Genomic DNA, 22,218 nt, shown 5'->3' on the forward strand with positions numbered 1-22,218 from the left:
TCTGCAGGGTCTCCTGCTCACAAGCTTCCCGAGGCTCAGTCTCCCTGGAATCTACTCTGAGGTTCAAGTGAGACACACATTTTAATGAGTGAAGAACATCTAAAGAACACTGTGGAGGTTAATCTGCTATGACAACCCTGAAGTATTCTGTACTCCAAGGTCAGACAGAAATGTCAGAAGATTGTTTGTGGAGATACTCATTTGATTAGGGCGACAGGGCCATACCTTGGAAAAGGAATAGGGGGGTCTGGTTAATGGTACTGTGTTTCCTCATCAATTTAAATTATGTCAGAGACTTTTAATTTCTGGCTCGATCAAAATTAACAGTTGCTTCTGATACTTTTAAGATTTTAGATTTCTTAGCCTGTTAATCAGGTGGACTGCTTAATTTTACATTAACAAACACCTAAAAGTATATGGTTTCTCATTTAAAGCCAATTTTCAGTCAGTATTTTTGGAAAGCCAACCTTTTAGTAATCAAGAACAGAACTTATATGCTTTGTGTCCTGACAGCTCTGTCATCCCTTCTTACAATGGAGTACATCTGTATGACAAGAAATAAAACCTAATTAGAGACGGAACCCAAGGACACTGAAAAATAAGTCATGGTACAAGCTGCACCTACCCCTCACATTAATGTGGATAACTGAGAGCTGATAATGATGACGCGCCTTCCTGGTAGCTCTCACCCTGGGTCAGACAAACTTTCACATGCCCACACACACATCCCCCAGGGCTGCTCAGAGGCAGTGGTGCTGCCGCAGTGACCTACAACCATGACCTAGGGCACCAAGCAACAGGCTCAGCAAGAGCACCCACCACCCGTACTCACCACAGACCCATGAGCCCTGGATATACTGCTAAGTGGCTCCAGACCTCAAAAAACCAGCGTTTTTAAAGTGCAGTATGTGTAACGTTGCAGAGGACAGAAAATGAAGATGGCATAGAAACTGCATGCCAAAGGGCACAGGGGACAAAAATTCCACTTCACCCAACACTGACTCTATTTCACCCCAACTTAAACCTGGGCCTAACACCAGCAAATGAGAAAGTGAATAACCTGCAAAGACAAGACATCAGTGTTCCCCCTAGTGGTTTTCCACTCACATGGGAATTACAGTAAACTGCCAGAGCAAGGCTGCTGCCCTCACTAGTGAATCTAGACATTTTAAAGAATCCATCTCATCATTCTCACTAAGATTCCCAGGCTGTTCACATTAAGTACCTCCGGATGGCCACAGTGAGCGCTTCTGGCGAGCTGGCACAGGGACAGATAACCTCCTGGCGCAGGCCTTTACTTTGGAAGACATTGAGAAATGCATCGCAGGAAGAAATAGACCCTGGAGTGAAAGAGGGGACAGTAGTCAGACAGTGGAAGCCATGTCATTGATTAAAAGTATCCCATAATAGAAAAGATAGGATTTAGGCACATGTGAAATTAGGTAGCATAGAAAGAACATTTCACTTCATATAAATATAATTTATCATTTATGTTACAAGGAAAGATGATTTTCTCACACAGAATCAAGAATTTACAAAATACAACTTCTGTGCTATGTCAAAACATTTGTTGACTGATGAACTTAAACAACTTTTTTGACTTGTTCTACAATTTTCAATATGCATGTTCTAAAAGGTGGGTAAATCTAACCTTAACTCAGTGATTTTCAACCCTTTTCATCTCACGGCACACAACTAATTAGTAAAATTCTGCAGTACAAAAAACAAATATTTTTTGCCGATCTGACCAAAAAAATAAGATATAATTTGGTTCATTCACACTGGACGGCTATTGTTGTGTTGACTGTTGTCATTTTTTTATTTGACAATCTAAGGGAAAAGAGGTCAATGCCCCTCACTAAATACAGTGGTACCTTGGTTTTTTAATGTAATCCGTTCCGGAAGATTGTTTGAGTTCTAAAATGTTTGAAAACCGAGGGATCAACAGTCAACAGCTAAGCCTCAGGATCTTGCACTCAGTGGGAGCCATGTGTCATGTTCGACTTTGGAGGCGTGTTGGAAAACCGAAGCATTTACTTGCCGGTTTATGGTGTTCGTAACCGAAATGGTCATCAACGGAGACGTTTGAAAACCGAGGTACCACTGTAGTCAGGTATGGCATGTTTTAAAGATCCTTGTAGCATACCAGTTGAAAATCACTGCCTTAGCTAACTGAAGAAAACTTTAACTTGAATGATGAGATCCAGGTATAATTACTAGGAACCTGTCAGCTAAATGATTTCCTAATAAAAGTTTACCTTGCTTTATATAAAATATGATGCTCTGTCGAGTTGTGGGTAAAATCAATTGTGTGTTAAAATAGCTCACAATTTCCCGGCAGGGCGTGGCTCAGCAGTTAAGCATCAACCTAGGATCCAGGAGATTGTGGTTCGATTCCCAGTCAGGGCACATGACCAGGTTGCAGGCTTGAACCCGAGTCGGGGGCCTGCAGGAGACAGCTGATCAACGATGACTCTCTCATCATTGATGTTTCTATCTCTCTCTCCCCCCCTCTCCGTGAAATCAATAAAGATATATTTAAAATAAAAACCTTTTAAAAAAAAAAGCTCACAATTTATGGAGTTATTTTGTAAACAGAAGAGTCATTTATAAAATTAGTACTAACAAATGATCTGTTTGCAAGTCCACTTTTGCATATCAGATATTCTCTAAGAAAGTATATGCTGTTTTAATTTACAGGTATATACATTATAGTTTACAAATGTAGTCAGAAATAAACTTTCTTACATTCAATTCACTTTCATTCACTTTGCTTCTGGCTTCCATATTCCTCACATAAGAAACAAGCTAGCTGGGTTTTATTTCAACTGACTGAAATATTTCTCAGGGTATATTAACAGTACTCTGTGAAACTGCTAATTAACTTTACCTAGATAATTTTTGCTATACGATTAGATAATGACATTTCATTAAAAATGACAATTTTCTGATCAATAAAACTACTATAGACCATAAAATAGTAATAGTATTTCTTGAGAATTTATTACATCCAAGGAACTGTATATAGGGATTACTTCATTGAATCCTCATAAAATCTTATGATTTAGTTATCATTTTCAAGCTAAAGAAAGAGAAGGATTTTAAAAAAGTAGGCACTCTCTACGGAATCAGGACATGGAGGTGCCAGGACTTGGTCCAGGGCTGTGTTTGAAAGTCCCATGCTCTCCAATGGCACACCACTGCGCCTTTAGGGTAGTTTTGTATGGTTATTATTTTCAGAAAACTTATTAAGATAAAGACTAGAAAAAAAATCAAAGTGCAAAGAATGAACCCTGGTGATGAGGACCCTGATGCCTGCCTGTCCTCGCCCGAGCAGCAGACCATGCTTACAGGGGTTTGCGCCATCGGCCACGATCAGCATCCGCAGAGAGGAAAGGTTGATGTCTCTTTGATCCCTGTGTGCTACCAGTGCCCAGTGCATGTCCCTGGACTTGACACAGGCCACTTTTGCTGAAGTAGAAGCAGGGGGAAGAGAGTTAATATGTGGACCGTCACACCATGATATATTAAAAGAGGGACTTGTGATAGTGGGGGAACACTGGGGCCACCCTGGGACTTACCTTTGTACTGGCAGACCTTCTGAATCCAGGAGAGCGGGTTCACCTTCATCAGTGAGTAGGGGATGCTGATCACATGCATCATGTTCATGACGCTCTAAAAGCAAGGACATTCACAGAGGTGAGACAGGAGAGGCTCCCTGCATGGCACCAGGCTCCAAATGGGGAAATAATAGGAAGGGTGTGGGGCTCATCCCAACACCAGGGCTGCTTAGTGAGAGTGGGTGGCTGATCCCAGTACATCTCAGAATAATCCTGGAAGTGACATCTCAAAGGTTATCTAGTCTTCTTGGCTCCTGCTTTTCCTGATACAGTTACAGAATCTAAGTCCAAATACTTTTTTTTAAATAAAACTTATAGTTCAATGATCATTATTTTTTTAAAGTCCTTTCACAGTCTGGAAGCTTAATTTTTTCTAGTATATTATACTAGCTTTTCTTTAAAAAATGTATTTCCTTTATTAAATGTTACACTGAAATGTCAAGGAGCAGTGGAACGTGTCTGCTCACCCTCAGTCTTCCATCCAGCCTTGGTAACATAGATCGGGAACTTTTAAAGGATTCATTTCCTTAAAAACGAGTAACCGAAACTAACTTTTAAAATACTAAACTTATTGGGGGGATCACTATATATATTATATAAATGCCTAGACATTATACTGTACATTTGAAACTAACATAAAATAATAAATGTTAACTGTAATTTTTAAAAAATGCAAAATCAAATTAAAAAAAAAATGGTTAGTCCCTACATGCTTTACACACCTGAAGGACTCACACACCTGCCTGGACATTATTCAGCCCAATGCACTAAGGAGCTGCCAGTTAAGGGACTGCAAAGGAGGAGTATCAACCAGAACCCTCCCTGGCAGGCTCTGCCATATCAGGATTCTCTCTGCTACTGCGGGTGGAGGCGGAAGGAGAGAGCACAGACACTCTGGATAGTGCTGGCTTAATTCTGGAAGCTCTGAAGGAAATGACCACCTGTACCTTTCCAGGTAGAAATGAGCCTATGGGCCACTCTCACTTTGGTTGTTCCCCTCTCCATACTGGGGGTGAGAGCAACTTCCATCACATAGAAGATGCCACAGAAGAATGTGTGTGTAGCTGTCTAGCCAGACCTGCCTTGCTCTAGAACAGGGGTGGGGAACATTTTATATGGTCTGAGAAATCATTTGGTATGGCCCTGCCAAGGCAACTCCAGGGGGGACTCGAAATTCAATAAATCTACGGCTTTTTTCATAGCTAATTTTTTAATTGATAATTTTGCATGGCCTGTGAATAATGTTATATATATATATAAATGTCCCTGGCAGAAAAAAGATTCCCCACCTCTGCTCTAGAAGGTGGCAGCAAGAACCTTGGAAACCCCCGATTCCTGGGCAGTAATCCAGAGCAACAGTAAGCAGATGGAAGACAATATCAGTAAGATGTACCACAGACCTATCACAGTGCTCTTGAAACCAAGACTGTTACGAGAAACTGATGGCAACATAACAGCAGCTCTGTCACATTATCAAGCAGGTGGATAGACTAGGTGCTCACTCAACATCAGACCCACAATTCTCACGCAGCATCATCATTCCCATTGGACAAATAGGAAAACTGAAGTTCAGAGTGACTTGGGCAATAAAAGATTCTTGGGCTCAGGTGACTGGCCTGGAGTCAAAACTATAGAAGGAAGGGCTGAGGTCCAAGCCTGGATTCACTGACCCTGGGTGGGGCTCTTCCCACACCACCAGCACAGCAGTGTGAGAACACGTGGGGAGTCATGTAATGAACTGTATTGATTACAGAAAGAAGCTGCCAATCTAGAGCTGTAAACTTTGTCGTATGTGATACTTAAATGCTCTTGTTTTGAAAAATTCTAGCTTATGAAGAAACAACAAATTCCACTTTCTGTACTGATGTTCCTATCAATCATGCAAAAAGAACTAGATTTTTCTACTTCAGAAAAGACAAAGTTTCAACATAAACTTCAGAAGGAAAAATCGGTGATTAAAAATAACCACATATAAAACAGACATGGTAAGCAGTTATACTGCACATTTTTAAGTGCCAAATGTGTTTTACATAATAAGCTATTTCTTTATAAATGTGCCTACAGCTTTGAACTGCATTACTTATCAAGTGGCACCAACAATAGACAGGCATTCTCTATAACACGTGCTGAATTTTCATCAAGGGGAGACACGTGAAGGACTTTCTCCATAGCAGAATGAAACAGTAGGTTCCCTCAATATTCATAAATACTGACACAAAGTAAGAAAAGTAACAAGAATGTGGTAGCCAATCAGATGTATAGGAAAGTGGCTCAAACAAAAGACACTGCTAGCACTGCTGTGTAAACTTAAATACTGAAAGTGGAAGATCCTTTGCTTCCTGTGAGCCCAAGAAAGGCTGCCCTCAGCAGCTGTAACCTCAGTATGTGGTTCAGTGACTCAGCAAGTGGCTGCAGAGACCCACTGGGTTTACAGTGGTTTTGGAAGTTATTTTATCTGACAACTCAAGACTTCCAACAATGACTTTTCCTTATAACTGGGAAGAAGGGGCTTACCCTAGCTGCTAAGTATAAAGATCCTGACTCTAACTCTGACATGAGCACATTCAAATGTAAATAGGACGCAGCAGGGCCCAGCCTCACACTTACCGTTAGGATTCCATGCCAGAGCCCAACGTCTTTCTTGAAATCCAACACATTCACAATTGTTTCAGCTGTACAAATAAAGAGAGTAGAAACTTTTTTACTTATGAAAGACAGGTACAGAACAAAGGGCAAAGAAAATCCCGCGTCAGGTCAGGGGCAGTGATGGATCTTGGAATAACATCATTTCACTGTATCTTTGCAGAAAGTCTGCAGCTCGCAAACCCATTTAAAAACGCTGGCCTGCCCAGCCGGGCGTGGCTCAGCGGTTGAGTGTCGACCTGGGATCCAGGCGATCAGGGTTCGATTCCTGGTGAGGGCACATGCCCGGGTTGTGGGCTGCAGCCAATCAGTGACTCTCTCATCACTGATGTTTCTGTCTCTCTCTCTCTCTCTCCCTCTCCCTTCCTCTGTCTGAAATCAATAAAGATATGTTTTAAAAAAAACACTGGCCTGCCTGGAAAGGGCTTCTAGATGAAAATTCTGGTATGCACATTTACAGCAATAGCTCTTCACACCATTACTTAAAGTACCTTATTCCTTCTCTTTATATACATAGTTCCCCCTTCCCTGCCTTTTTTCATTTTTTTAAAAGGTTCTTTTCATTTCCATCATGTGTTCTCCCAGGAAATCTGGAAGACAAGGCAATTTCTAGCAAATGCCCTATGTTGCACCAAAGAAATTTCAGGGGTGGGGCTGGGATGACAAAGGAGGCAAGGGCTTTGGAAGGATAGGATGGGGGAGCAGTCAAGAGTTATGGAGTGCTTTTAAAGGTGGCGGTAAGAAAAAGGAGCTAAAAATATGTGGTTGGAACTACTATGATGGACATGGTAGCCAACCTGGAGAGCCAGTCACCAGTGACACCATGAACAAGGCTTTTGAAGTCACATTTGTCAAGTGGCCTGGGCAGGTGGACCAGCTGCCTATACCTCTGCCTAACGCTACCCAGCACTGAACCCCAGGCATTTCTTGATGCCTCATCTTCCATTTTTACTTGTTTGTTCTTGAGGTGCTCACTAAAAGTTCAGCACTGTGTGCCTGACCCCTTTCAGAGAGGGTGGGCAGAGGGGCTTTCAAAATAAACATGCTCAAAGGAAACAGTCTATTTTATTACAAATATTTTTTAAATCGAGAAATGAGCATTTATTTATTTATTTATTTATTTTCCTCTCTCTCCATCCCCAACAAGAGTGACAACCTTAGACTTTGATTAGGGCAAGGCAATGAATCATGAGGTTGTAAGAAATGTTGAAACTAAAACTGAGAACACTGACAAGTAGGGTGGTAATAATTAGAGACAACATGTGAAAATGTCTGGAAAACCAGTTTAGGGACAAAAATCAGCGGAACATCTCATGAGCTAAGTGAATTGTTTTTAAAAAGGGAGACTACCAGAAGGATGGGGGAGAGAGAAACAGAATGATACAAATAGAAAAAGTAAAGCATTTCAGGCTACAGTGGAGCAACAGGTGCCACCAGCTTCCTCAGGCACATCCCCAATGCAGGGACCTTGTCACAGATGCTCCAGCCAGAGGGATAACTGGTATCTGGTCTGGCCTTCTAAGATCCCAGGTCAGTGCTGATACCATGGTTTCCTCTGGTCACCCTATACCTCTTTTCCTCCATGACTATCCCTTTCTATCATGAAAACAATTGTTCTCAACTGTGTAGCCCAACCCTGGGAGCTCACAGAACCCACTCCCAGGAACTTGAATTCAGTTGGTAGGAGTGGGCTGAACATGAACATTTTTTAATGCTTCAAAGAGATTCTGAAGTGCAGCCAGAGACGAACACACACAGTACTATCTATCTGTTATGGCCTTAGTAGGGTCCCTCAAGTTCATAGATTGAAGCCCTAATCCCAGAGTGACTGAATTTGGAGATGGGACCTGTAAGGGTCAAAGGGTGGGGCCTGATCCAATAGGACCAGTGTCCTTAGAGAGGAGGAAGAGACACCACATCTCTCACTCTCTCCATGTGCACAGAGGAAAGGCTATGTGAAGACACAAAGAGAAGGTGCCACCTACAAGCCAAGAAAAGGTGCTCACCACCAGGAACCAACCTTGACAGTGCCCTCATCTCAGACTTCCAGCCAGGTCTGTGAGAAATAGATATCTACTGTTCAAGCCACCAGGTTGTGGTATTTGTTATGTCAGTCATAATCCAAGTTAACCAGCAGTTGAGTTGGGCGCAAACTTAATGCAACTCTTAACGGTTACTAGTGGGAACAACACAGTCCTTGAATGATCAACATTCGTCTTACAGGCCAAGGTCTGGAGTCAGGGACCCGCAGGGAGGGTCTCCGAGAGTCCCACCCATACCTTCTGTGTAGCCACACGCCTGTGTGAGAGCCTGGCAGTGGGTCAGCAGTGCAATCCTTGTCACAGTCACCCCAAGCACGCTTCCATCCTTGCACGTCTTATACTGAAACGAGATGACAGTGTGGGGACGAGTGGTACCAAAGAACAAAGCAGGGGCCACATCCATCAGCTCTTCTGCTTAAGTAAGGGGCCGCAAGTCCCCTGATCCTGGAGCTGCATAACCATCAGAAATGTGGGAACTCAGTCCCGAAGCCCAGACCCAGTAACTTACCTCGATATACGCGGTGTCATTATTTGCATCTTTAATGTGTGGGAACCAGTCTCGAGGAGGTTTGGAGAGATGTTTTGACTCTGTGACAAACCATAATAGCTTTGGCCAACCTTGGAAATAAAGGACAAATTCCTTTTTGGTGAGCGTTTCCCAAAAAAGAGGTATGAAGAATCACTTCCCCATTCATGGCTATGATTCACACCACCACATGCTAGAGGGAACCTCTTCTGTCTCCATCAAGTCAAGGACAACATCCACAAGCGAAAGCCACCTCCAGTCGAATCATGCCACAGGGGAGGCTGATAACATGTGATGTGTTGCCTGAGACATTTGAGTGTGGAAAAGTGCACTCTGATTCGACCTAGTACCTTCTTTCCCAGTGAAGAGCGTGCCTCCCAACACAGTGCTCATCGATGTCTTACCTTTGAACTGCGGGATCTCCCCTGTAGGGCTCTTTGGCAGTCCTTTGTGGCAGGCATCGCTGGTCAAGGCAACAGTAACTCCACAGCTGCCAAGCAGGAAGCCAATCTGCTGGCTTCCTGCATCCTGGGAGAGGGCGACAGAAGAGGCACGGAGACGAGATGACAGTGGCACTCCTGGCAAAACAAGGCCTCACCCTGGGTTCTGGGATGGAAATGAAACTCCCTGAAACAACCCAGGATTCTAGCACAGACTGGGCTCTGCAGAACTGGGGTTGGGTCTCAGGCTGCTGTCTGCCGGCTGTGTGGCTTTGAAGGAGTAGCTAGCCTACATGGCCTCCCTTTCCTCATCTGCACTGTGGGGTGAAAGGCAGAGCCATCTCACAGGTCCGCTGTTAGAGATAAACCAGGAGAGCATAAGTAAGTACTCAATATGGAGCTGGCACTAAATGGGCCTCATAAAATCCCTCAGTTCTGTGAACGGCAACTGTAGGCCATAACTATGACTGTATTGTGGAGAACAGAAAGGGTCCAAGAAAACAGCTTCATACTGATAATTACTGACTGCCTGATTTTAAACACTCAGAGCAAAGGGCTCTGCCATATTTGATCATATCTACCAAAGAAATGGAGACCTGGTCACCTTTCCCCACTCTGCATTAGACAGGCCACCATGTATTATGCTGACTCTGGTGACACTGAGCACTGGGAGCCTCCAAATGACCAGCACCGACTTAAGAACATGGCATCTGAACAGCTGCTGCCAGTGGGGCAGCCACGGGAACAGCGAACCCTGTTTTGTTGCTTATTGTGTCAGCTGCCCTGCAGGAAGTCAGGTCAATTTGCTTTCATTACTCCCACCCGCCACACCAGCTGTGACTCACACTGTGAGGGAGCTGGCACTGCTGGAGCCAAAACTGCATGACTGCAGTGAACCCATCACCTGTTCATTCGCACTGGACTCTGCCTGAACCCCCTGCACAACCAGCAAGCCTGTCAGTGGACCAGATACCTGGCTGCCTGTCACTCTGCCTGCCTGTGCCTTGAGGAGAAAAATGTGAGACAAGGTGGTGTTTTCACCTGAATAAAATCAACAATATTGACATCTTAAAACTATAGTCTTTCAAGTGAACAGTTTCTACTTTTCTTATTGTAGATTTAACCCCCCAGTTAAAAGCACATCTCTCTTCACAGGATTGTGCACAACCTCCAAAGCCCTGTGCAGTCCTGAGGGGACAGATATGGCACCCATGGACAGATGGAGGCAGGTCACATTTTGGGTGTTCACAGTACATTTCTTTCAAGCAATGGTATTTCAAGCAGAATTATAATCAGTCACTTCAATGTGAATTTGGATATTCCATCGCCAAACACCATGACTGTGCAGCAGGGAGAGAAGACAGGTTCTGAGATCAGGTTTGGCAGCAGGAATGTGTTTTTTGGTGAGCATGAGTTTGCCAGACTGTCTACAGTAAGATGGACTGGGAGTGAGGACACCAGCGGGTACCTGCCCTGACCTGCCAAGGGCTGGTGCCCACGCTGAGGGCCCACGCTCTGATTTTGGCACTCTCAGCGGAGGCATGATGTTCCTTGAATCCTGTCTTTCCAACACCTGCTTGTGATTTGATTTCTAAAATAATGGAATCACAAAGATAAAAGACACCTAAAATACAGAGAAAGAGACAAGAGACAAGAGACCATGTGAGAAGAGGAGAAACTGGAAACAGGATGCCACAGTTCAGCGCAAAATTCAGGCTTCATGCCTTCTCCCCTTGTCTGGAAGAAGCTTCTCATTCTCGTCATCCGGACAATTCCTACTGAGAGTTCCAGTCAAATGTCAACTTCACAGAATAGCTCTGCCTGCTTCACCCTCACTGGGCTGAGATGAAACTCCATCACTTGCTTTTAGGGCAGCCTGTGGATCTCCTTCATGCACCAAGACCCCTAAACAAACACATGCTTGAACCCAGAGCCTGGAGCAGAACTGCCCTGTGCAGCTGTTCACATGGTACTCTCACACCGGGCCTTGTAAGCCTGCCTCCATCTGGCCTGATGTGCCACCAGCCAACTCAGGGAGGCAGCTGCTACGTCTCAGGAAGAATGTGATGACACCCCCTCCTAGTGTGCACACCTGCTGTGTTGTGTTCTCTGTGCTTTTCTCCTGGGAGTGAGGGTGCTCTGGTCTGCAGGCGGCCCTTCCTCTGAAGAGCTATGCTGGCTGTCAAGGATGGTCAGTTCCCCTATCACAAAATCTCAGTAATGATTTTTTTTTTAGCTGCCAAGAAAACCTGGACCTCACCAGAGTTCAAACCTTCCTCTCACTTTCAATCTTTCTCCAATATGTAGAGAGTTGACTAATTATGTCACTTCCTAGGAGGTTTTGCCTCACAGCTGCCTCTCTGACAAGTAACTTCTCAAGCATTAGACAGGCCACGTGGACATGTTAATCAATCATCATCCACCCCGGTCCCATCTCAGTCTCCCCACCAGCAAGCATCAATCACACCCATAAAAAGGATTCTCTCTTTAATAAACAAGAAGTTAAGTTCATGGTAAACCTCTTTCTTGAACTCATTTTTTATTTGTGGCTCCACAACAACTAGCCGCAGTTTATCCAATTCTGTTCCTTGCCCACCCAAATCACCAACTAGTTGCTGGTTAGCTCTCAGGAAGCGAAAAAGACAATAAGACGTGACGGAGAGATGGACACTGATGCAGCGTCAACACAAAATGCTGCAGACCAACATGCTTAAAGATGATCAATGGCAATGGAACCAGGTGGATCAAAGAAATTGGGCACAAAACATTCTACTTATCAAAACTAAGACAAACTTGTGATATATATATAACTTATCTATATGACAATAAAAAGATGATGTCTAACTTTTTACTTATAATGGAAATTTTCAAGCACACACACGAATATAGAGAAAAGGCAAAAGAAATCCCATGAACTTATTCTCCAGCTTCAACAACTATCAATGTTTAACAAATCTGGTCTCACCCCGAACACATACACATGTACATGCAGACCAGAGTATTTTAAAATAAATCCCACGCGTGGGGCTCGCACTTTCATGCACACATACTTTGGCTGGGTGATGGTAGCCCCTGGGCAGCCCACGTCTCTCCCCACAATGCCTGGTTCTCATGGTCTCCTTACTACTTCTGATTTCCTGAGGTAGAGATTCCATGACTGATCATGAGGTTGTAAAAAATGTGACAATATTGATGTTACCCCTTCTAGAGATATTTCATTTTAATGGGGTATTTGAAAACCTTTACTAAAGCAAACAAATGGCTGGTGTGTTAGAATTCCAAGGAGAGGAAGTGAGTGCTGACAGGCTGTGCTGACAGGCTGGCCCTAGTTGGCTGACTCCTGCAGCCCATAGGCCCCATCTTGTTTCTGGTTCTATCTTACATAGAATATGCACATTTGATCCCCACCCTGAAGGCCTTGCTATTTTCCTGTCAGACTCACATGCCAGTGGCAAAGCCTATGTCCGTGAAGAAGAAATTCTGGCTCCGTCTAATTTCACGGGCAGACAGATGTGCTCTGCTTACAGCTGGCCTTAAAAGACCCACTCAGCCATCTCAAGAGGGTGCTGGCTTTCTCAGGTCTGCTGTGACCACTCAAGGCCTGTCCTGGCACAGATGCGTGGACACTCCTCTCACTCCTCCCCATGCCAAACATCGTGGAACACTGACCTTTTCTGCTATGGTATCCTTAAGGGAAAAATGAGCTTCTCCTCTCACTCCAAGAATTAGAACAGAGAATAAATGTACATGGGACTAAATTGTTCGGTCAGGTTCACTAAGCAACATTCAAGATTCAGAAAATTTGGTTCTCATTAGGCCCGTTATTTTAAGACAAGTCCAGTGGGAACAGAACTGGTACAAAGAGGAAATACTCACGTCATCACCTACGTTCATGTGCACATCCTACCCCCTTTTCAACTGTATTTGAGTCAATGGTTCATTTATTTAAAATGAAGAGAAGTTCTCTAACACAACAAATGTCATGTTCTGAAGTCACAGAGCCTGAGTGACAGAGGGGACCAGTCCATGGCTGCCAGCTGAGGATCCTTGGACAACGTCAGACCATCTGTTTTTGGTGGCCATCAGTGTCAACCCTATAGGGTCTCCTCCCGTTATCTTTCTTCCTACAGTTACCACAGCTATGGAGTATGGAGAGCAAGTCATTCACATGAACAAGGAAACCTACACTGATGCGTAGGACAGTACAATGTTCCTTCTTATACTGGACTACATATGACGCTATCATTTTAAGAGCAAGATTAGCTACTTATTATAATTACAGAATAAGATCTGACAAATTGTAGGTGAACCCGGGACTTGATACCGTCCAAATACCTGAATGAAAGCAATAACTGCTGAAGAAAAAGATACTCAAACACCTGCTTTACTGACAATTACTTGGCTCAACGGTGTTACAATGCACAGAAGCTTTGTCTCTGAGACACTGCTCCTGCTAAACCACGAAGCTAAATGAATATGAGGTTATTGGCCCCTTTGTTGAGATAACTGCTGAAAACCTGACAGCCTCAGAAATAAGGAAAAACCTCTCTGTTCCTCTTGATCCACACCCTGCTGAGATGAAAAGCCACTTTCAAATCAGCCGTCTGCACATTCTGACCTCATAAGAGAATGTTCCAGTGCAGCCAAGCCTGTAATTCCCATTAACAGGCTTTAATGAAACAACGTGTTCTTTACCTTTCTCGTGAGTGGTACTTCTATGGGCACAGGAACGACCTCGGCCAGCAGGCAGCCGTAGAAGGCCACCATGGATGCAGCAGGGTCGTTGTTGGGGAACACCAGCGCCACCTGGACAGACACAGGGGGATGGGGTAGATTTACCATTAACACAACTTTGGAAATACCATGAAAGGATACAACCCACCACAGAATGAATGCTGGAAAAAAAATTAGGTGCCTTACTTAAAAATGCATTTTAGGAAGACACAATTTACTAAGTATCATATACTTTTCCTTTAATTCCTGTGAAACGTAAACATATTAGCAAGTCATCTGTAAGTCTGTACCAGAATACAACCATCCTTATTTTTTGTATCTTTTCTATATTGACATATTTTTATGTAGAAGAAACTACAGTGCACACACTATTGTTTTCCACTTTTTAAAACAAAGGCTTTATGAAAAAGTCCTGGTAGTCTTCATAATCATGACTGAATTCTGGGAGCTTCCTTACTAGGGTGCTAGGCTGGCAGCTGGACCCACATAGGACTCTATTCAGATCCTGGTCAGGTTTAGCTCTGGGATCTCAGGCACAGTTTTAGCTCTTCTAAGCCTTAGTTTTCTCATGTGAAAAACGAGAACACTAGAACCTACATCTTAGCTTTGTGGTAAAGGTTCTAAAAGCCAGGTTAACTTAAATTACCATCCAAATAACCAAATAATGGATAGTATGATTTTAGAATATGTTTTCTTATAGTCCTTAGGGTATCTTAGTGATAAACAATTTTCCATGGGATGGCTTTTAAGTACCCTTCCTCAGATGAACTGCTTTTCATTTCCCTTGCCTACCTATCTGTTAGTGTTTTGACAGTACCCCTAAAATTTGGATAAATTTTAAATAAATTTGATAGTATTAACTCTTACATTTGGTGCAAAGACTTCTTGGTATAATAGTCTTTTAATTTTTATTGGTGCATTTAATGTTTTAAGTACATTTGTTAAGCTTTTTCTTTATCACCTATCTTTAAAAAATATTTTATCTGATTTAAATTCACCTGAAGTTCATTCTAGTGTGAGCAGTGTAGCTAATTGAATGTAGCTTTAACTTGCCCTCCTGCTACCCCAGTGCGCCTTCTGGAGTAGCCCGACCTAGTCTCTTGCTTTAGAAAGTTTGCTTTAGGCCCAGTCGGGTGTGGCTCAGTGGTTGAGCGTCGACCTAGGATCCTAGGCAATCAGGGTTCGATTCCTGGTCAGGGCACATGCCCGGGTTGCGGGCTGCAGCCGATCAATGACTCTCTCATCATTGATGTTTCTCTCTCTCTCTCTCTCCAAAGTCAATAAAGATATATTAAAAAAAAAAAAAAAGTTTGCTTTAGGATCTCAAAAAGTCCTGTTTCTGGATTCTCCACAATACTCTCCAGGATTTTGCTTCATTTTAACATGAGTTCCTCTCACATGCTGCCGTAGCATCGGCGATATTCTTCCTTATAAGTTTGGTGTGTTTTCAAAGCACATATATCCCATGATGTAACACATGCATATCATTTTTGCACTAGCATACTTTGAAATTTAAACAAATTTTTCTTAAAAAAATGTCCTAATTAGAAGTTAGTAGTTGTGTCATGAACAGTTGGATAAAACACTCTATTTCAAATATCTAAAGAAACAGGGTAGCATAAAAGGATTAGGATGCAGCTGCAAATGAAACAAGCTATATCTTAAATTTGGACATATTGGCAATTTAATAGCATGGCCAGTGGAAACAAAATTAATTTTGGGAACATTTCCTTTCTCTATGAAAAATTCCTTAAGTTTACTAAAATCATCTAAATGAGAGTCAGACAAAACTGAAAGGCCAATAAAAGCCATTCTGCACTACTGATTAATTTTATTTCATATATCCTGTGAAATAATTACTGAATATTAATCCTTATTTTGTCTCAACAGAACCCAGACAGATGGCAGGCTACCATCAATAGGACTTTCAAGGAGGAATAAAAGGACATATTTGTATGTCTACGCATATGAACCAATTATTTTAAAAAAACATCTGAGGTGTGCATTAGCCTCAGGTATTCTGCTTCAACTGGTGGGCTGAGAGTTGACAGCATCTGTCTTTAGATCTGGACCCGGCAAAGCAACAATATTCTATTAAATGTCTGCAAATCTTCCAGGGCAGCAATGCCACATGACTTCTTTCCCTGAAGTAGACCAAAATGTTTTAGGAAGCTGATCAAACTGCAATAAAAAAGCAGGACACCGAAGCTCCATCTGAAACTGATGGTGTCACCTAGTCATAAAAGCCGTTAAGTACTGGCTTGTTCTTCCTAAAATATACCTGTTCTGCAGGTGGGAGGCCTCATGAGCAGAGAACAGAGAGAAAGGAGGTAACATCCCAGAGCCGGACTATGTATCAATCCTGTTTCCAAGGTTTGAGTCTGGCTGCCATCCCAGCTCTGCTCAAAGGAAGATCAACTAGATCTAGGATTTAAAAATCCCCCTGCTTTATCACTACAGTTTATGCTGATAATGCCATATTATATAACCTTGCAGAGTTAAGATAGGATGAAATGTTATATTAATGTAAAATGAATAAAAGCAGAATATAAAACTGTACATTGTAAGAAGCGCTCAACCACATAAAAATAATGGATAGAAAAGGGTCAAATACCTAAAGGCTCTTTTAGAATAAAAAATGATATATATATATTTCTATTTGTTTGAAGGCAAGTCTGTACTTTCATCATCTCACTGTTCTCCTTTAATACTGGATCGGTCACAGTCCTGTTTTTTGGTGCCTCCACAGTGATTTCAACTGTACCATAAATCCAGTTTCCCTTCATTTGACCTCTGTGTATTCCTTTGAAATCTCACGGCATGTAATTACCCACAGAGCAAAGGAGACATCGAAAACTCAAGAGGCAGGAGCCCACCTGTTGTTTGCTAAGGTTTAATCTTAAGCTGATTCCATCTTCCTTCCACACCCAGCCCTACTGTTCAAGTGCCTGGCTTGCCTTCATTGGAAAACTACATTCTGTCCCCCAACCCCAGCTCCTTCACACTCTCTTTCCTGAACCAGACCAAGAGCTCACAGCCTTACTTTTTCACCCTGACAAAACTTCTCAGATACCAGATGCTCCCTAAATGAAAGAGATTTCTCTCTCCTTCCCAAACAGTTCAGCTGTATCACTAGCCATCTCTTTTGGGGAACTGTATCCCTTTCCAATTTATAGAAAAGCTAATTATCAATTTGTCTATTTTTTTAAAAAACGACTGCAAGCTCCCTGAAGGTAGGCTTCTCATGTGATAAGTCTTGTAACCTTTCCACAGCTCCTCCTCCAACATCCTGAAACCTATTCAGCTTAGGCCCTTTAATGCCTTTTTCAAAACCCAAGAAGGTATCCCCAAACTGCATTAATAGGGTGACCTGCATGAAAAGTGACTACAATTTTCCTGCTAAGGACTGAATGTTCATTATTCTGGAAAAAATTATGTTTCTTCCAAAAATGATTTTCCAAGAATCGTTTACTGCAACAGAAGGTTATTACCAATTGAACACTATACTCCTATATGCTTATTTAATAAGTATTTATACACACATGCCAGATACTAACCACATAAATAAAATAATTTTAAACCCAAGTAGGCTTTTTTTTTCTCCCCAGAACAAAATGCTTATTTAATATAGAAACTACATATTTAACAGAAAAATTGTTAAAGCTAGAAGTTAAAGGCACATTGAGGGAGAGTCTTTTTGGAATGCAATTTATTTAATTTATTCATTTATTTAAATATGTATTGATTTCAGAGAGAGGAAGGGAGAGGGAGAGAGAGAGAGAGATAGAAACATCAATGATGAAAGAGTCACTGACTGGCTGCCTCCTGCATGCCCCCAACTGGGAACAAAGCCCACAACCCAGGCATGCGCCCTGACTGGGAATCAAACCAAGATCTCCTGGATTACAGGTCTATGCTCAACTGTTGAGCCACGCCAGCTGGGCTGTAATGCAATTTAAAGGAATTCCTTTTATACATCAATAAAATAAAATTCAAGAAAGTTATTTTGAAGTTTTTCATTACTGACAATTTCTGGAAAACATACAGTTGATTAAATTCCCCCATAGAAAAGGAATATTAAAATACAGGATTATATTCTTATACTAGAATTAAGCATTCAAATAAATCACTGGTCTAACCATCAATAGGTCATAAATGCAAAAAAAAAAAACAAAAACCCCAAAAAAACAAAAACCCCTAAAAGGCTATAGTAATTTAAAATCCTATTCCCAGTTCTATTAAATAGGCATAAATATATGGCACATGTTAATTACAAAAGATATTTCATGCACTATTAAGTGTACACACAGTAAGAAAATGTAATAGGGGACCTAAAACTAAAGTACTTACTATATTTAACATTAAGGAATCATGTCATCTTAGAATTTAGGGTGTTGCTAGGGAAATGGATGGCACAACACTCTTTAAAGTCGTCAAATATTTAAAATTTTTATTTTGATATAAAAAACACACATCACAAACAAATAAATAAACAAACTAAAAACAAGCAGAGGCATTCAACCACCTTATTAATTCTAAAGGTATTTCTTCACAGAAAAAAAATTCCAAAAGAGTTGACATAATGTATGTCTCCTCTATCTTCCCTTTTCAATGTATTGAAAGCTAAAATTGTAAGGGCTGCATCAGACAAAAGGTCGTTCTGCCTAGCGTTTATTGATCTTGATAGAATACCTTCTCACTCATGAGCAAACTATAGAAAGGGCTACCTGGTCACTTGCCCAAAATTTAAAAAACACTTAAAAACATTTTGCCTTTGTGCTGAGTTGGCCAAAAGGAATGAGGGTAAACTGATGTTGGTTGTTTAAAAAGCCAAAAGCACTATATAAAGTCAATCTGAGATGCTATCCTTAAAGGTGCTTTTTCTATAAAGAAATCTGATTCAGTTAGATGAAATAAATCACACAACTGTTTTCTTTTCACTTCCTTAAGGTGGTTTTCTCAACTTCATTTCATGTATGAGTGTTTGGCAAATGGTATTAGGTTATGAAGGTTTGCGAAACATCCTGTTTACTAAGAGCTAATTAAAGAAAAACCTAATTAAGGGAAGCTGTTCACAAAAATATCTAGCAGTCTGGCTGGAAAAAAGCACCTAATCCTTCACACTAACACATCACGATGGATATTTTACAATAGCAGTGAGATCCAAAAACCTTCCTAACCATGTTTATGCAGCACCTAAGAATACTTGCTCCAGTCCTTATTTAATTTGTGACAGTTTAGAAGCTACTGTGGAATGAGTCGATTCCGTGGCTAGGGAAGAACTTCTTCTGTTCTTTGGAGCAGCCTGTTGTAGTCCTGGAGCAGCCTGCTGTAGTCCTGGAGCAGCCTGCTGTAGTCCTGGAGCAGCCTGCTGTAGTCCTGGAGCAGCCTGCTGTAGTCCTGGAGCAGCCTGCTGTAGTCCTGGAGCAGCCTGCTGTAGTCCTGGAGCAGCCTGTTGTAGTCCTTGCTTCTCTGATAAGCACTTCGTAGTCCAATGTTTCTGCAGATGCTGCTTCTGAAGTTTTAACCAGTTTTGGGGGGTCCTTTCCTCCCAGGACTGCTGTTCTAACTCTTTGTGTAACTCCTGGCTCTCTGTTTGGAGGTGGCGCAACTCAGAAGCATGCCTCTCTGCTGCTACTTCTATGACCTGGGCCTTTCTTTTCAGCTCCTTTTCTTCTCTTTTTCCCAACATGCTCAGGGCTGGCTCATTCAGTTGTTTCTCCAATAATGCTTTTTCCTTTAGGTACCGGACGTGGGCCTTTGCAGCTGTCTCAGCACGGGCTTTCTTTAGCTTCTCCTGTAATGTCTGCAATTCTCTCTGCTGTTTCTCCCTTACCAGTGAAATGTCCCTCACTGTTTCCAACTGCTGCTTCAGATTGTATTCCAGCTTTTCCTTCCCCAAGAACTGTGTTGTTTTAAGCTCTGAAGTTTGTCTTGCATATTTGGAGGCTAATTCTTGTCCCGTTTGTAGGATCTCACCACTTTCTTGTGCATAGTTGTTCCACTGATTTTCAATTTCCCTTCTATACTCCTTAGCTTTGTTGGTCAGGTTTGCTAGCAGGACTTTAGTGCCAGCCTGGAAAGGTAACTTTTCATTGAGTAATAGCCCAGCTTCCTCCCTTGCCACTTTTTGCTGGATTTGGGTTTCTCTTATTTGGTGGTCCAGCTTCATTACTTCCACTGTCTCTTTTATGAGCCCCATTGCTGCCTTTGTTGGCTTCTCTGGCTTCAAAAAATCATTTATTAAACGAAAATACAACACAGGGGGACTACTGACGTCCTCCCTTGTGGGAAATATTCCTGGCTCCTGGGGTCTGAGCTTAGCACTTGTGTCCACTGCCCAGAACCCCCGTGGGTCCCAGTTTACCTGGATACTGACTGGATCTGCCTTGAGTGGCACTGCAGTCCTGGTTGGTGCTTCCGTTTTTGGTGGTACCACAGTCCTGGCGGGCACTCCAGACTTCAGTGGCACCGTGGTCCTGGTTGGCGGTCTGGGCTTCAGTGGCCCTGTGGTTCTGGTGGGCTCTCTGGACCTCTGTGGCACCGCAGCCTTGGTGGGTGCTCTGGATGTCCACTGCATGGCGGTCCTGGTGGGCTCTCTAGACCTCAGAGGCACCGAGGTCCCAGGTGGCGCAGCACAGGCACTCAGGTCCCTGGAAGCTGTGGTTTCCACTTCCTGGGTATTGAAAGTGAACTGTATGGTTTTCTCCCTGCCACTGGGGTCTGGCTTCAGCTTCTGGGATCTCAACTCTTCAGGCTGTTTCAGGATTCGGGGCCTCTGAGTCCCCTGGTTCGTTTTCACTGCATCGAGCTCGTCCTCCTTAGGCCACTGGGAGTCCAGTTCCCCACGATGCCAGATCTTCACCACTGTCTCGGGCAGGCTCCCGCGCCAGTTTAGCATAGGATGCTGCTTCCGCATCCTTTCACTCTTTTGTCTCCAGCAGGTTAGAGCCTGCTGGAGCCTGTTTTACTCTCTTTCACAGCTTGGAATATGGAATGTGGAATGTAGGCAACTCCCTAGCCACATTTCCATGGTGACAGTGGAGGGGGCGGAGCTAGCTAAGCTCATAAAGAGGGGCTTTGACTCCAGTGTGTGTGTTGGTGCTGGGAACAATTTTTTGAAACAAATTCTGAAGTTTCTACGGTGGGTTTAGACTAGTCACTCATTCACTACAGAAAGCATTTTGAATAATCCCCCCAGCCCTCAGCCTCCCTAGGTCTGGTGGAGAGAACGCACTTCTTTCTAGGGTTAGTAGTACACCTCACAGTCCAGGGACAGACACCTCTGCCACACCTGACCTAGCGCTCTGACCACACTCCCGCCTCCCACGCGGTCATGCAGTCCCTCTCCGGGGCCCTAATCAGGGTTCCACTGCTCAGTACTTGGGTACATGCCACTTGTCTGTTCTGCATCCCTTTTCCACAGGTTCGAGAACATGGGGTCCATTCTGTCATCACCCGAGTTTGGCATGGCTGCTCATCGCACTTGCAAATCTGGGGGTCCGCCTTGGTTAAGTATTTGTATTTTTTATTACCCACAATGCTGATATTTTTGTTGATGGCTTTTGTGCCAGACATTGTTATCTTCCTTTCTCCTGCGAGCTCCTGCATCTCAATGGCAGGTTGCCTGTTGTCCTGCACGCCAGGGTCAGGAAGGGCATTGACCAGCCCTCCGCCACTGCCCGTGGCCAAGCCACACTCTGCAGGTCCCCCAGCCCAGCAGGTGGCTCGCATCCAAGATCTCGAACTCTTCTCTGGCGGGGCCGTAGGGCAGCCATCTTCCCAACCGCCATCTTGGCCACGTCACCGCCACAAATAATAATCAAAGAATTTAGAAAAGTAGTCTCCCTCATACAACACAAACCAGCCACTGACCAAAAAAATTCCTTTACATACTTTATGCTATCAAACTGTGCCCCCACAGTGCCACACCCCACCCCACCCTGTTTATTTTGTAATTATAAGGGAACTTCAAGAATTTGCAGGCAATACTACAAAAGAATTCTTTTAAAAAATACTAAGAGTATTAGTATGACCAAATTATAGATAAGGAAATATGTTACAACTGACATTTTTTATTGTGGTAAAATATACACACTTTAACAACAGATAGTTCAATTGTGAAAATGAAATGTATTTTAACAAACACTGCCTTTATAATTATTCAAAGTGTGTATATATATTTTTTAGGGACACCCTATATATAACAAAGT

The 22,218-nt window shown here is 42.8% G+C and overlaps 1 protein-coding gene across 3 annotated transcripts in view; it reads right to left on the reverse strand.

Moving 5' to 3' along the window:
- DIP2C (disco interacting protein 2 homolog C) overlaps nt 1-22,218 on the reverse strand; it is a 365,873-nt gene that overhangs the window by 90,557 nt on the left and 253,098 nt on the right. For all 3 annotated transcript variants that reach the window (XM_081128158.1, XM_081128156.1, XM_081128157.1), the window contains 8 exons: nt 13,967-14,077; nt 9,236-9,359; nt 8,814-8,923; nt 8,543-8,645; nt 6,228-6,292; nt 3,582-3,675; nt 3,352-3,471; nt 1,226-1,340 (listed from right to left, as the gene is read on the reverse strand). In XM_081128158.1, coding sequence (XP_080984284.1) covers nt 1,226-1,340; nt 3,352-3,471; nt 3,582-3,675; nt 6,228-6,292; nt 8,543-8,645; nt 8,814-8,923; nt 9,236-9,359; nt 13,967-14,077 — 842 coding nt within the window. The remainder of the gene's footprint in view (nt 1-1,225; nt 1,341-3,351; nt 3,472-3,581; nt 3,676-6,227; nt 6,293-8,542; nt 8,646-8,813; nt 8,924-9,235; nt 9,360-13,966; nt 14,078-22,218) is intronic.

Source organism: Miniopterus schreibersii (assembly GCF_964146895.1).
Source record: "Miniopterus schreibersii genome assembly, chromosome: 1".
In the NCBI taxonomy this organism is placed as follows: domain Eukaryota; kingdom Metazoa; phylum Chordata; class Mammalia; order Chiroptera; family Miniopteridae; genus Miniopterus; species Miniopterus schreibersii.